This window comes from Ovis canadensis, chromosome 22 (genome assembly GCF_042477335.2).
Source record: "Ovis canadensis isolate MfBH-ARS-UI-01 breed Bighorn chromosome 22, ARS-UI_OviCan_v2, whole genome shotgun sequence".
NCBI lineage: Eukaryota > Metazoa > Chordata > Mammalia > Artiodactyla > Bovidae > Ovis > Ovis canadensis.
Window position 1 is genome coordinate 57,829,810 of NC_091266.1, and position 15,371 is coordinate 57,845,180.

The following is a 15,371-nucleotide window of genomic DNA, read 5'->3' on the forward strand; positions in this document are numbered from 1 at the left end:
CGCGCACACACACACACTCTGTGGTCTCATGAATTTAGGAAACATTGCATTAACCAAATTAGACAGGTTTCTTCGCTACAGGATGTCTGTCCAGTCTCTCAGTCATATCCAACTCTCTTGCTTCCCCATGGACTGCAGCCCGCCAGGCTCCTCTGTCCATGGAATTCTCCAGGCAACATATTGGAGTGGGTTGCCATTTCTTCCTCCAGGGGATCTTCCAGACCCAGGGCTCAAACTCAGGTCTCCTGCTTGGCAGGCAGATTCTTTACCAGTGAGCCATCAGGGAAGCCAACAGGATGTCTAGGAGCCATCCAGTATAATTAACCTTATAAAATTCCCACAAGAAGTCATGGGTTGCCATGCCTATGAAATACACTAGTCCCAGATCCCTTTGTTTTGATGTACCATGTTTGGAAGTTTTCTGCCTAATACAGTAAGGAACATGTGAAGTCCAGATATTTGGGATTAACGCATATGCTGCCAGAATATTCTAATCAAATTAAAATAGCAGAGCACCTCATCTCCCTAAATTTGAAGTCACTGTCCTCTAATACCTGTGCTGTCAGAATCGAGGTTCCCCACTTCCCCCTCTACCTGTTAAAGTCCGACTGTGGCTGGGCTGCTCCTTTTCCCCAGGTAGCCTCCGCTGGTCTCCACAAAGACACACCTCCTCTGTGCTTGTGTCTTTTCTGTTGACATTGCTCATAATCCACTTCTTATTACAGTTACTTAGACACTTATTCTAGCTCTGAGTTACAAGTCTTTGAAACGCAGGCTCGCTTTCTCTCTTTGTATCAAATATTTTAAAATAAATGTTGCCATACAGCATAATTGTAGAAGCTGCCTTCATTTCCTCTAGGTTTTCTTAAATATGATGTTCATATACTCATCATCTGTTTTTTTAAAGATTTGTTTCTACTGAGCCGAAGATTTAAGGTTAAGTTTGCCATGAACAATATAGAAGAGATGACTGAAAAAATTAAACAATCTTGTTTGACGGTGATGGTGACTGACTTGGATGAATCAAAAGAAAAGAAAAAACTTCAGAAGGCAAACTTCCCTGGTGCTCCAGTGGTTAAGACTCTGTGCTTCCACTTCAGGGGATGTGGGGTTCAATCCCTCATTAGGGGTTCAATCCCTGATTAGGGAACTAAGATCCCACATGCTGCATGGTGTGGCCAAAAAAAAATATTAATTAAAAGACAAACAAAAAGGTTTCCTTTAAAGACCAAAAAATACTTCAGAAGGGTCTTATCGTGAGCCCTTCCAGGAATGTGTCTACTTTATTCTTTTCATTCTGCTGACAGATGGTGACCTAGCTTTGCTGTCCCTTCCAGCTGACAGCTCCTTGGAGCCTTCACACAGACTGGACACCGAGACCTTGACACCTGCAGGTACAAGAAGCAATTCCTGAGAAATCAAGGGCTCATGGATCTTGTGGGAGAGGCATTCCTCCAAGCTGGAGGGAAACCACAGGCACAGTTAGGGTGAAGACAGCCCACTGACAGGCTATGGGATTCAGAGCAATTTTCTCCACCTTTCTGAGTCTGTTTCTTCATCCGTAAAATGGGAACCCATCCCTTACCCTGTGGGGTTGTTGTAGGGAGTCAGAGAGGAGTGGTTAAGTTAGTGACTCTTGGAGACTCTGGCACTAAACTCCCAAACAACAGGTATTAGTTCCTGTCCTCAGCATCCTTGACATAGTAAAGCCATTAACAAAGACCTAGGGGGCAAAAGGACCAACTAGCTCTGAGACTAGAGTAGTCCTGCGTGGCCAGGAGTCTATTTAGCTGTGATCAGCCTGCAGACGGTCTTGTTTCTTGTTTCACTGCTGCTGCTGAGTCACTTCAGTCGTGTCTGACTCTGTGTGACCCCATAGACAGCAGCCCACCAGGCTCCCCTGTCCCTGGGATTCTCCAGGCAAGAACACTGGAGTGGGTTGCCATTTCCTTCTCCAATGCATGAAAGTGAAAAGTGAAAGTGAAGTCGCTCAGTCGTGTCCGACTCTTTGCGATCCCATGGTCTACAGCCCACCAGGCTCCTCTGTCCATGGGATTTTCCAGGCAAGAGGACTGGAGGGGGTCCCATTGCCTTCTCCGTCTTGTTTCACTAGATACACTGAAATCTCTGATTTCTATTGCTGTCCATGGTAGGGGAAATAACACAGGTTCTTGTTGGGAGAATCTAGGAATTCAGGCAGTTTCTCAGAGAGAGCTTCACCTGTTGGAAAAGGGGGGATAAAGTCTTCCTGAGGGGACTTGAAATTGAAGATTATTCTGGCTCTTCTTGCTGTCTGGCTGGCTGAGGACTGTGTGATCTTGCCTGGTTGTAAAATAGGGATGTGACCACCTGGAGATTAAAAAGGATAAAGGGAGCCTTCCAGAGATGAGAGGGCAGACCCCAAGTGCCTCTCCTCCGTTTTCCTCCCCAGGGCCCTGGGTGGCTGTGAGGCTGGTGGGTGGTCCAGGGAGATGTTCAGGCTGCGTGGAAGTTCTGGTCGTCCAGGATGCATGGGGGACCGTGTATGACAACCTCTGGGACCTGACCGAGGCTGCCATCATGTGCCGCTAGCTGGAGTGTGGCCAGGCTGTGGCGGCCCCCACGGGGGCTCACTTTGGGGCAGGTTCTGGGAAGGTCGCGCTGGACAACATGAAGTGTGTGGGCAGCAAGAGCCACCTGGGGCAGTGCGTACACGGGGGCGAGGCCGGGCATAATTGCGGGCACTGGGAGGACGCCAGTGTCATCTGCATAGGTGAGCAGCTGGCATCTCCCAGGATGTCACTGCTTTTATGCCCCTTCGGACATCTCAGCCCCTATTCACACCTGTTGTTCATAATAAGCTGTTCATAATAAACCACACTGATGTCTTTCAACTGTCAGGTGCCGACGATCCACCAGCCCTGACTCCTGTCGCTGAGTCTGAAGATGCTTCCTCTGTGCACACACTCACAGGTAGGTCCTCTGTGCCTGCTGTATTTGCTTTCAGCTCTATTAATCTTCCAGAAGTATTGTAAAGATACTTACTATAGTAAGTACAAACAAGTCAATCCTAAAGGAAATCAACCCCAAATATTCATTGGAGGGACTGATGCTGAAGCTGAAGCTTGAATACTTTGGCCACCTGATGCAAAGAGCTGACTCACTGGAAAAGACCCTGATGCTGGGAAGGATTGAAGGCAAAAGGAGAAGAGGGCAGGCAGAGAATGAGATGGTTGGATATCACCACCAACTCAATGAACATGAGTTTGAGCAAACTACAGAAGATAGAGAAGGACAGAGGAACCTGGCGTGGTATAGCCCATGGAGTCACCAAGAGTCAGACGTGAGTTATTGACTGACAACAAAAGATGCTTAAGGGAATAGCAGTTACCCACTTCCTATTTACTGTGCAAGGACTGCTGATAAGAACAAAAAAGGGCAGGGTATTTGGGATGCTCATCCATCACCTAAAATTCTTGAATGTTCCTTTCCTTTCAGTTATTTATGGGAAATCCATATTGTATCCCACTGATTTAGGAGCTGAATCTACTGTTAGCCGATTTGAAAAGGGTCCAAAGGACTTAAAGGTATTATTAAAAGCAGATGATATTTGTACACCTGTCAGGTGGTAATAGCCAGGCGAGCTCCCTCCAATTGATGTTCACAGAGGCCACAAGAATGCAGAAGGCAGCAGAGCTCCTGGTGCTGAGGCAGCCCGTGTGGGCACCTCTCCCCCCACATCTGACTTGTCTGGGTCACCGTCTTCTCTGGCAGCAGCCTTCAGCACCTGCAGGTCATTACTGAAGGCTGAAGCCAACTCCGTCAGCAACCAGTTAAAATTGAAACCAGAAATCAGTTCTTTACACTGAACATTCAGTTTGTTGGGTTAATTGCCATTTGACATTTTAAACACTGATTTGGTCCAACTGACCCCATAATTAGACGGCAGGACTGTGAAGAAAGCTGAGTGCCAAAGAATTGATGCTTTTGAACTGTGGTGTCGGAGAAGACTCTTGAGAGTCCCTTGGACAGCAAGGAGATCCAACCAGTCCATTCTGAAGGAGATCAGCCCTGGGATTTCTTTGGAAGGAATGATGCTAAAGCTGAAACTCCAGTACTTTGGCCACCTCATGCTAAGAGTTGACTCATTGGAAAAGACTCTGATGCTGGGAGGGATTGGGGGCAGGAGGAGAAGGGGACGACCAAGGATGAGATGGCTGGATGGCATCACTGACTCGATGGACGTGAGTCTGAGTGAACTGTGGGAGTTGGTGATGGACAGGGAGGCCTGGCGTGCTGCAATTCATGGGGTCGCAAAGAGTTGGACATGACTGAGTGACTGAACTGAACTGAACTGAAGAAGGTTTGCTTGGATTGATGTTTTATGAGACAAAACGAGGTACAAGAGCTGCTCAAAGATGCCACGTTTGTCTCACATTGCTTGGGTACCACGCAGTCTAGGCAGGTTTGCCAAACACCTAGGGAGAGCTGGAGAAGTCCATTCATTGATATGAATGCTGCGTCTCCATGATAGAACGCAGCTGGTTATTTCCTAAAAGGGAAAAAAGAGATGGCAGCAAAGAGATCCCAAAATAAACTCATGGAGACAGCACGGATGTGCCGACCATGGGGAATATTCTAAACCCTCATCTTAGAGACTGGATAACTGAGCTTAAAGATGGGGGAGAGGAGGTCTTCCCTGCCTAGAATTTTGTTTGTGGGGGAACCGGTGGAGGACCCAGTGCCTTGTATCTGAGTCTGACTTTTCAGAATGTTTTCATTGCAAAGATTTTCTTTCCCAACATGGGATTAGGAGGCTCCTGATTACGAGTGATGTTCCTGTTTGTACCTGTTTGCAGGTGCTGGCCTGTCAGCTACCATACCCACAACGGGCCCTCCCAGTCTTCACTCCACTCTCCCGCCAGCAGGTAATGCCTTTCTGTGACTTGGCCAGTCTTGCACTTAGCATTTTCTGAGAAACTAGTGTATACCATGTGCAGAATTAAGTGTGTCCTTCAGTAATCATAAAGCAAGCTGCTATTCCCAGCATTTCACAAGAAAATAAACAGAGACCCAGAGAACACAGTGAACAGATGTCACTGCTAAAATAACTAGTCACACAGTCATAAGTGGCAAAGGCTGGATTCACCCAGACCTGTTAACTACAAGGATCGTGTTGATTTCACTGTGTTTTTCATAGTGACCTGAATCAAAGCTAGCCAGACAAGGAGAAGGTATGAATAAGGACTAATTGCTCATGCCAAGACTATTTGAGAAAATTATATGGAAATGTTAAGTATATTATTAAGCTGTCTACAAAGAGAATTTATTATAATAAAGGATATGATAGATACAATGTTAATTATTAATTCAGATTTTCCATTTTTCTCATCACTGTTTCATTTGGGCAAAATTGATCTCCTCAACTGGGCCTTCACATGAGCTGATAAACCCTCCATACAACCATTCTTGGCATATTTCCCCAAACATGGTCTAGTACAATCTTTTCTTGTCTGGAGAATTTCATGACAGAGAAGCCTGGTGGGCTACAGTCCATAGGGTTGCAGAGAGTTGGACACGACTGAGCAACTCACACTTCTACTTTTTTCAGTCTTTTTGATTTTTGACACATAGCTGGGAGGATGTTGTTTCCATCTTACAGTTGAATTATAAGACAAAGTGGAGTCAGGGCCAAGCTTTGGAGCAGAGAAATTATGTCATTGTTCTGGGAGCTCAGTTGTGCCCCTGCGGTGAGATCCCTAAACTACACGCATGAAACAAGCCTAGGAATCCATTTGGAAAAAAACAAGCATCCTTTTTTATAACTAGTCAGACAATTGCTCAAAAAGAAGTAGCTTTTCACTATTGATGGGAGCTGCCCCACTGCCTCTACTTGCTGAGCTGACATTTCTACAAGTGCATCTCCTGTGTGAATAGCATCACCAGGTAATCAAGGCATGTGAGTTGCTCAGTCCTGTCTGATTCTTTGGGACCCCATGAACTATATAGCCTTCCAGGCTCCTCTGTCCATGGAATTCTCCAGGCAAGAATACTGCAGTGGGTAGCCATTCCCTTCTCCAGGGGATCTTCCCAAGCCAGGGACTGAACCCACGTCTCCTGCGTTGCAGGTGGATTTTTAACCGTCTGAGCCACCAGGGAAGCCCAGTAATCAATGAACAAGTCCTTTAAAGATGACCTGGGACTATGCACTCCCTGCTCTGTTGGGCTGATTCATAGAAGACAAGTCCTCCCAATGAAAGCAAATAGAAAAGCCAAATAAAGTAAAGAAAGCTGCAAAGCCTATTCTCTTACTCTTGGTGATAAGGATTATATGACCCAGAAACACCATTTCTGAATAGTTTATTAGCGCCTACCCATGTACCTCAGTAGAGGAAACCTCCCTGACCACAGAGAGCTAGGTCCCAATGCCTCTCCTCCTTGTTCCTCCCCCGAGGCCTGGGTGGCTGTGAGGCTGGTGGGTGGTCCAGGGAGATGCTCAGGCCGCGTGGAAGTTCTGGTCCAGGACACGTGGGGCACCGTGTGTGACGACCTCTGGGACCTGGCTGAGGCTGCCGTCGTGTGCCGCCAGCTGGAGTGTGGCCAGGCTGTGGCGGCCCCCACGAGGGCCCACTTTGGGGCAGGTTCTGGGAAGATTGCGCTGGACAACATGCAATGGGGCAGTGTGTACACGGGGGCGAGGCTGGGCACAACTGCGGGCACCTGGAGGATGCCAGCGTTGTCTGCACAGGTGAGCGGCTGCTGTCAGTCCCTGCCTGGAGGGCTGCTCCTGTGGTCTCCCTACCCACCCCTACACACACACACACACACACCCCAGTGGCACACACACACCCCACAGCCCAGTCTCAGAATGTCAGTGGACCAGGCAGGCAGCCTGGCTCCTTCCCAGGTTGTTCAGCCACCCAACCACCCCCTTAGCTGCAGTGATTGTTGAATATGACTTATAGGCTGGATCTCAGCTCAGAAGTGGCTGGTTAGGTTTGAAAACTCTAAGCTGAACTTCAGTTTAGTCGCTCAGTCATGTCTAACTCTTTGCGACCCCATGACCCTGAATTTAGCCAAATCAGAATGTTCGGCATAAAAATCCAAATTCTTACATTCTGTGGCAAAAATAAAAGTAGAGGTGCATCAGGTTCAAAGCAGCAAACTCTCTTGTTCCATTAACTGACTGGACAGTCAGGTTTCTGGACAGGGCAGAAAGCCCTGCGCCTCTGGACACTGAACAACTTTCCTGTGCACACAACTCCCACCACTCAAGTCCCTTGTTTATCTTACCCCTGTGGGTCCTCATTAACGTTTGTGCGTGTGACTTCAGGGTGATGGACCAAGTTGTCAGCTGGTATGCCAGGCCTTCCACATCTGGGCCTGGTGACCTCCCCAGAACTATGTGTCCCTCTGGCTGGCTCTCTGCCCCCAGTCTTTCCTGATTCTGCCCCACTGGTGACCTGAATAATGTCCCAATGAATGATGAGCTCTCAGGCTGCACCTGCCCACCTGGAGCCACCCTTGTCACCTCCTGAGGCCCCCAGGGAGCAGTGGTCCCTGAAGATGTCCTGGGACAGCCTAGGTCTGCTGCCTGGCCTTGTGTCCCAAATCCCCAGGAAATGCCAGGCTCCTCACGGGCAGAGTCTCTGCCTCTCTTCCGCCCACCCCTCTCTACTTGTAGGATGTTCACAGTGAACGTTCTCCCATTAAGACGTGGTAACACACATAGTCTCTCTCCATGTTACAGGTGCTGATTCCACAGCTGCTCCGCCTACAGGTAGGGCCCGTGCTACGTCTTCTACCAGACTCTGCATGATGTGAGAAGGTCATGAGGCTTAGAGTCAGATCCTGGTTTGATCTGCAGCTTCATTCTTTCACTCATCTGTTCATTCAACCATGTGGCAGACTCTGTGCCAGTGAAGCACGGGGGCCCTGCAGTGGTCAAAGCCCTGGACCCTTCTTTCATGGGGTTTCCTCCCTAATGGGAAAGACAGCATGACATATGACCCCCTCAGTTAGACGACCACAGCCAAGACACGTCATCTCTCCTTCCCAGTTCATCTCCATTCCCCTTCATTAAAGTGGGGGTAATACAGAGAATACAGAGTGAGGTCATGGACAGAGTGTGCTCAGTTCCTCAGTCGTCTCTGACTCTTGTGACCCCAGGGACTGTAGCCCACCAGGCTCCTCTGTCCATGGGATTTCCCAGACAAGAATACTGGAATGGGTTGCCATTTCCTACTCAAATGGACCTTCCCAACCCAGAGATCGAACCTGTGTCTCCTGCATTGACAGATGGATTCTCTATCACTGAGCCTCCAGGGAAGGCCCAGGTCATGTATTAGACGATACCTAAAGATTCCAGGCACCTCGAAGGCACTCGCACAGCCATGGCTCCTTCCTCTGGTCATGTGCCCACCTAAAGGAGGGCATGTGGGGATCAGAAGGCCCTGAGCTGTTGGAATCTGATCCCAACTGGTTTCTCTTCAGCTGAATAACCATGGGCTTCCCTGGTGGCTCATACGGTAAAGAATCTGCCTGCAGTGGGGGAGACCCAGGGTCAGTCCCTGGGTCAGGAAGATCCCCTGGAGGAAGAAATGGCACCCCACTCCAGTATCCTTGCCTGGAAAATCCCATGGACTGAGGAGCCTGGCAGGCTACAGTCCATAGGGTCGCAAAGAGTCAGACACGACTGAGCGACTTAACCAAATTTCAGTCTCCATGTCATTAGAACAGGCAAATTGGATGCCATGCTCCCTAAAATTCTATGCTTTTGATGTTCTGTGACTAACAAGGAGAGAAGAAGTAGCCACATAGGTTAGCTGAATTAAGTGTACACCAGTGGGAAAGCAAAAGATGGTTGTCAAAAAACAGAGATGTAAGTCTTACAATAGAAATTGAGAGACACCTTACCCTCTAACATTTTGTTATGAAAAATTTCAGATATACAGAAATGTTTGAGGAATATAATGGTTAACTCCTGCCTGGATTCTATGATAAATTTATCAATCCATCAATCATTCATCAACTTACCTTTTATTAAGGTTTTATTTATGTGCCAAAGGTTCACCCCTGTTAAGGTCCAGTTTGATGAACTTTGGTGATTGGACACGGTTGTGCAATCACCACTGCAGTTGAAATACACAATAGTTCCCTTGGCTCCAGAGGTTCCCTCGAGCATTTCAGACCTGCTACCCTCCTCCCTGCCCTCTCCCCCAAGGATTTGCTGTTTAGGTGAAGTCACTATGCCCCTGGGGCAAGGGTAACCAAGAAAGAGGTGACGGCCCCCTAATAGCCCGCATGCAGCAGGCCACTTGGGGCTAACTGTCTTTCCTTTTGCAAAGCGGCCATGTGGCCCGTGTCAGTTTGTCAACAGGCAGTAACGCCATGTTTCATCCGAAATGGGGATCTCGGGGATGTGAGGTCACTGACCTTAGCAGCATCATCATTATTCCTGCTGAATCCTGATGGGAGGCAGCTGCCCCTTGGAGTAGCTGTTCACCTTCTCGCAATGTTCTGACTCTTCCCTCACGTCACTCCTTCCTTTTTCCCCCATCAACAGCCGATGAGAACCTACTTCCCACGTCACCGGCAATATCGTTGGCCCAAAACCCACCTGCTTCGGCGCCTCCAGGTAAGGCCGTTCCTTCTTGTCTTGTGTCTTTGGATGGGACAGAGGTGACACGGTCACACGCCTTTCATTGCCCAGCAGGCCACCCAGGCTTATTCATACAGCTGTCTCCGAGCTTCTCCGGAGCCTGTCATGAGGCCTTATAGCTCCAAACCATTACCTCTGCCACAGGCTATTGACCCAAGCAGATCTCAGGCCACAAGCCCCGGGGGCTGAGGACTAGGAAAATACTCAGCCTCCTGGGAGGAGTGGGAGGGTCACACTGCAGAGAGTGCAGAGAGCGAGGCTAGAAGGTGAACAGTCTTAACCTGGGTGTGATTAGCTTGGCATCAGTTCTCAGATTGGTTGGCATCAAAGTGAAATTTTGAGCTTCATCAACATTCTGGTTTCAATTGATCTGAAGTCTACATGCTTGCAGTCAGCAGTTTTCATCTGATCGGGGTCCGCTTCCTGCAAATACGACTTAGGATTCAGTGTCAGGCCTTTAAAGATGGATGTCATCAGACGCCTTAGAAATGCACATTGGCAAGGGACCCTCGTGGCAGCATGAAGGGTGTGGGTACAAAGCCACGGAAAGAAAGGAGAGCGAAGGTGGCAGAGGGCAGTCTGGTCCTCAACAGGCAGAGGGAGTGGCCAGCACCCTGAGACCCCTTTCCTCCCCCAGGAGGCTGGGCCCCCGTGCGGCTGGCGGGCGGCCACGGGAGCTGCACCGGCCGCGTGGAGGTTTTCTACCAGGGTGCCTGGGGAACAGTGTGTGACGACCTCTGGGACCTGCCGGAAGCAAACGTTGTCTGCCGGCAGCTGGGCTGCGGCTGGGCCATGGAGGCCCCGGGCGAGGCCCACTTTGGGGAAGGTTCCGGGAAGATCCTCCTGGACAACATGCAGTGCAAGGGGCATGAAGAGCGCCTGGACGAGTGCTCCCACACTGGCTGGTTTGCCCACAACTGCGGGCACGGGGAGGATGCTGGCGTGGTCTGTTCAGGTAACCCCACTCCCTTCCCAGGCAGAGCCCAGCTGGGCCCTTTCGAGAAAGTCCTTTCCTAGGGACAGTGTAAGAAAATCACAGTTGAGAGTAAAGCAGGACAGGAACTTCCCTGGCAGTGCAGTGGTTAAAAATGCTCCTTCCAGTGTGGGGAACTTGGGTTCGATCCCAGGTTGGGGAGCTAAGATCCCACAGGCCACAGAGCAACTAAGCCTGAGGACTGTGATTAGACAGCCTGCAACAAAGAACCAGTGCAGCCCAAATTTTGAGAAAAGAAAAGAAAAGAAAGCAGGATGTTTTTCACTGACAGCAGATGTTTTCATCTCTCCCACTTACAGATGCTGAATACTCAGTGGCCTTGCTACCAGGTGGGGAAGGTGGTGTTCACATGTGCGATTTCTCAAAACCTGGTGGGGGGCAATTCTGCAGGAAATTGAATGGGTTCTGTACTCTAAGCCCATAGAGCGGCTAGAGATGTGGAGTCGCTGACTGTCCACTGGGAGAGAGGAAGAGCCCTTGGAAGTCATTTGGTCCCAACTCACCTTCTACCTCTTCAATTCACTGTGCATTTCACGCTCAGGAAGCAGATTCAAAATTTCTTAAACTTCTGCACAGCGCTTTGGGGTTGTGAGGGGCTGGCAGTGAGATGCGAGTCGGGAGTGGTTGAGATGAGAGAGGCAGTTATGGACACTTTCTACCCATGGGCAGCAGAAGGCTGATGGGCCAGACTTGGCCCAAGTCAAGGCTCAGTTTAATTTCTACCCTCTCCTTGGCTCTCTCTCTGATGCTGGGCATTTTGACCCCACACTGCTTCCTTGTTGTTGGTTTTCCCACCTGCTCTCAGCATCAGTACTGAGTTTTCCACACCTGTGCCCCTTCTCCTTCATCAAACCTCCAGTCCCTTAATGCCTTGCCCTTGGCCAGCTCCTGGCCAAAGGGTGAGTCATGACCAGAGCTGAGTGGACAAGGTCTGATGAAACTTCAGTCACATCCCCTCCTGGACTGTCAGCCTCAGGAGGTGGGAATGGATTAGTCCTCAGAGAGAGTCTCCAATAGGAAGTTCTAGGCCAGGTGTTGCTGGCTAGAGAGATGTTGGGGACAGCAAGGAGCCACAGTGACCTTAGGTCCTGACCCACCGTCTCTGAGCAGCACAGGTCAAAGGAAGCAGTCAGTCAGTGCCTCTTCCTGTACTTGCATTGAAGCCTCATAACTCCCCACACTGGGGTCACGGAAATTGGCCACAGGAGCCAGAATGTCCCATCTTTAGTTTTCTCAAATTCCCCAATTAAAAAATATCTCATTTACATTCTCCGCTTCTCCGTATCCTTCTCTGTCCTTTCTTTTTCATCTTCCTTTTTTCGTTTGTTTTGTCCCTCTCCTCTTGGGCTGGTATCTTGGGCTTTCAGAAGCTCCATTAAGCTTTTCTTAGCACCTCTTGGAGATAAAGCGCTAGGATAACATGACAAGAGAATGAATGCATCCAAGTCTGAAAGATCTGGATCAGTGCGTCTTCCCTCCTGCACGTGACCACCCCCTGCATGCTCTGCTTCACCCCCAGAGACTGGCTCAGGAGCTCGGGGAGGGGCCCTGATGATGTGTCTCTTCCCGGCTCCTTGGCTGCTCCTTGTGGTTTGTGTCACCCTCGGTGCCAGCCGATGGCCCCATTGTGTTTGATGACGTCCTTTGTGTTTGACAGGTCCCCCTTTGGATGTCATGGCGGAGACGGAGGCTGCAGGTGAGACCAGGTTGTTCTTGGCTGCCCTGATCATCGTCATCTAGCTCAGGCCCTAAAGTGATTTTTCGAGGAAATTGAGCAAAATACTACTGCCCTGTCTAAGTCACCCCTCTGAGCCTGCATTCTGAGTGACTTGTCCAATAATGAAGGTTCCAGTTCCATTTCTATTAGTTCAAGAAGGTAGTCCAAATGATCAAGTGTGGCCAGCCTCCCAGCATGGACACCACACATGCATTACAGACATGGGGCCATCAGCACAGCCACATTGCCAGGGCACTGCCCCAGGGCATCATTTCAGAGGGCTTTCACCACAGTGGGCACCTTCTCTGCCCTCTCTCCTTCTCTGACTCTGTCCTTCTCTGTTCTTTCTTTTTCATCTTCCTTTTTTGGTTTCTCTGGTTTGGCCAGTATCCTGGGCTTTCAGAAGCTCAGGATAAGCTTTTCTTAGCACCACCTGGAGTTGAAGGGTTAGAATAACGTAATGCCTGGAGGGCCTGGCTGGTCCTTCTGGGAGGAGCCAGCTGAGTGTAGGTCTGCTTCTTATACAACCAGGTAATCTGATGGAGAAAGCTGCTGCTGCAGCTGCCACCTTTCATTTTGAACTAAATAGTGGACAGATGGATAGACAAACAGACAAGCAGGTGGAGAATCAAATGGACAGTGAGTGGACAGATGAACACAGAAAAAAGTCAGAGTTGGAGAGGCTGGATGACTCAGGGCAACTTCTTTCCGCTTAGTGGATTTTCAGTGGTCTAATTTCAATCAATTACAAGTGCTAGTGGGTAGAACACTGCCATCTTCATATATAGAAGCTCCACGTGAGCTTGACCTTAATTGTGAAAATAAAATAGTTTATTCATTATTACTGATGACATGATAAAAATCAAAGCTATAGGATGTAGGACACAGTGTAACCGAAACTGGGGTCTGGCTGCTTACTGCTCAGAAGCCAAGAAAGACAAAGTTGGTGGAAAGGAAAGTTTGCCTTATCTTGGATGCCGGCAGTTGGGGACTGGGGGAGTGGCACTGTCCAAAGGCTGACTCCCCTTTCCCCGACATTCAGGGGGGCAAGAGCTTTTATAGGCTGAGGGAGGGGGCTACATGCAGAAGCAACACAGCGTCATCTTGATACAGTTACAAATTAATTCAGTTCAGTTCAGTTCAGTGGCTCAGTCGTGTCCGACTCTTTGTGACCCCATCGACTGCAGCACTCCAGGCCTCCCTGTCCATCAGCAACTCCTGGAGTTTACTCAATTCGTGTCCATTGAGTCAGTGATGCCATCCAACCATCTCATCCTCTGTCATCCCCTTCTGCTTGTGCTTTCAATCTTTCCCAGCATCAGGGTCTTTTCCAATAAGTCAGTTCTGCTCATCAGGTAGCCAAAGTGTTGGAGTTTCAGCTTCAACATCAGTCCTTCGAATGAACACCCAGGACTGATCTCCTTTTGGATGGACTGGTTGGATCTCCTTGCAGGGACTCTCCAGAGGGACTCTCAAGAGTCTTCTCCAGCACCACAGTTCAAAAGCATCAATTCTTTGGTGCTCAGCTTTCTTTAAAGTCCAACTCTCACATCCATACATGACTACTGGAAAAAACCATAGCCTTGACTAGATGAACTGGACAAATTAATTAGGTACAGTTAATTTTCAGTTTCGGGGGTCAGTTTGTTTCCGTTTCCTCTGAGGCCAGTTCTCAGAACTGCGGCAGCTTCTGTCATGGGTACACTCTGCTCATCACATAGTTAACCTCTCCACCTGGTGGGGGTTTCAGTATCTATAAGACAGCTCACAGGATAGGGCTCAGAATATTACCTGCAGCCCTTGAGGAGGAACTAAAGGTCTGTGGCTTTGCTCACTGACTGCATTGCTATGAATTGCTCTCCTTTGACTGGTCTCCTTTGTTTCTGCAAGTTCTCCCTTCTCTGATTAAACTTAGTCTTTGGCTAAAGCTTTTCCGCAGACAAAAGGCAGGCGGAGTACATGGGGGATGGGCAGGCAAGGACCATAGAGTCCTGCTCCGTTTCCCCAGCACTGGGGAGTAACCAAGGGAAAGGTTCAGGCAGATTCTGGATAACTGCCCTACCCAGAACGCACATGTCAGAGGCAAAATTCTCTTGGATCAAGAGATACTGCAAACTTCAGACCTAATGTCATGTCCTAATTCCTAAGTTTACAAGAATTTTTTGACTGGTTTATACCTCTGCTACATCCTACGATGTACCCAACAAAGCAATGACCCATGAAACCTTTCAAGGGGAAAAAAAAAATGAAAGAAAAAAGAATGTCAACTATAGTGAACTGAACAATGAAAAAAACTGAAATTCTGAAATATCTCTCTGCTTTTAGGAAAATCTCAGTGTGGCAGAATCATTACTAACTCATCTGGAGCCATCAGGAATCCCCCTCGGAACGAAATGCATGACAACATAACGTGTGTGTGGGAAATCAGAGCCAACGCATCTGACCACATACGACTGGCATTTCCATACCTTAAGTAAGTCAGAAGGACTTTCCTTAACTGCACCATGTGGTGTAAGATCCCAAGCATTTATTTCTTTGGTTGATTCCTGTAATTAAAAGAGTCTTTCTTTTTAAGTTTCTATTTTGAACTAACCGTTGGAAAAGACTCTTGAGAGTCCCTTGGACTGCAAGGAGATCCAACCAGTCCATCCTAAAAGAGACCACTCCTGGGTGTTTATTGGAAGGACTGATGCTGAGGCTGAAACTCCAATACTTTGGCTACCTCATGTGAAGAGTTGATTCATTGGAAAAGACTGATGCTGGGAGGGATTTGGGGCAGGAGAAGAAGGGGACAACAGAGGATGAGATGGCTGGATGGAATCACCGACTTGATGCACACGAGTTTGGGTGAACTCCGGGAGTTGGTAATGGACAGGGAGGCCTGGTGTGCTGCGATTCATGGGGTCACAAAGAGTCGGACACGACTGGAGTGACTGAACTGAACAAACACATAAGAAGCTAGAAAAATAACAGAGTTCCATGTCCCCTTCACGCTTCTTTCTCCATTGGTGACATCTTAT

At 48.7% G+C, this 15,371-nt stretch overlaps 1 protein-coding gene across 1 annotated transcript in view; it reads left to right on the top strand.

The window, feature by feature from the left end:
• The first annotated feature begins 2,649 nt into the window (after positions 1 to 2,649).
• Positions 2,650 to 15,371, top strand: part of LOC138427654 (putative DMBT1-like protein) — a 35,184-nt gene continuing 22,462 nt past the window's right edge. The window contains 9 exon segments of the mRNA XM_069567428.1: positions 2,650 to 2,752; positions 2,881 to 2,952; positions 4,882 to 4,907; positions 6,434 to 6,727; positions 7,730 to 7,759; positions 9,545 to 9,616; positions 9,785 to 9,815; positions 10,278 to 10,589; positions 13,707 to 13,741. Coding sequence (XP_069423529.1) covers positions 2,650 to 2,752; positions 2,881 to 2,952; positions 4,882 to 4,907; positions 6,434 to 6,727; positions 7,730 to 7,759; positions 9,545 to 9,616; positions 9,785 to 9,815; positions 10,278 to 10,589; positions 13,707 to 13,741 — 975 coding nt within the window.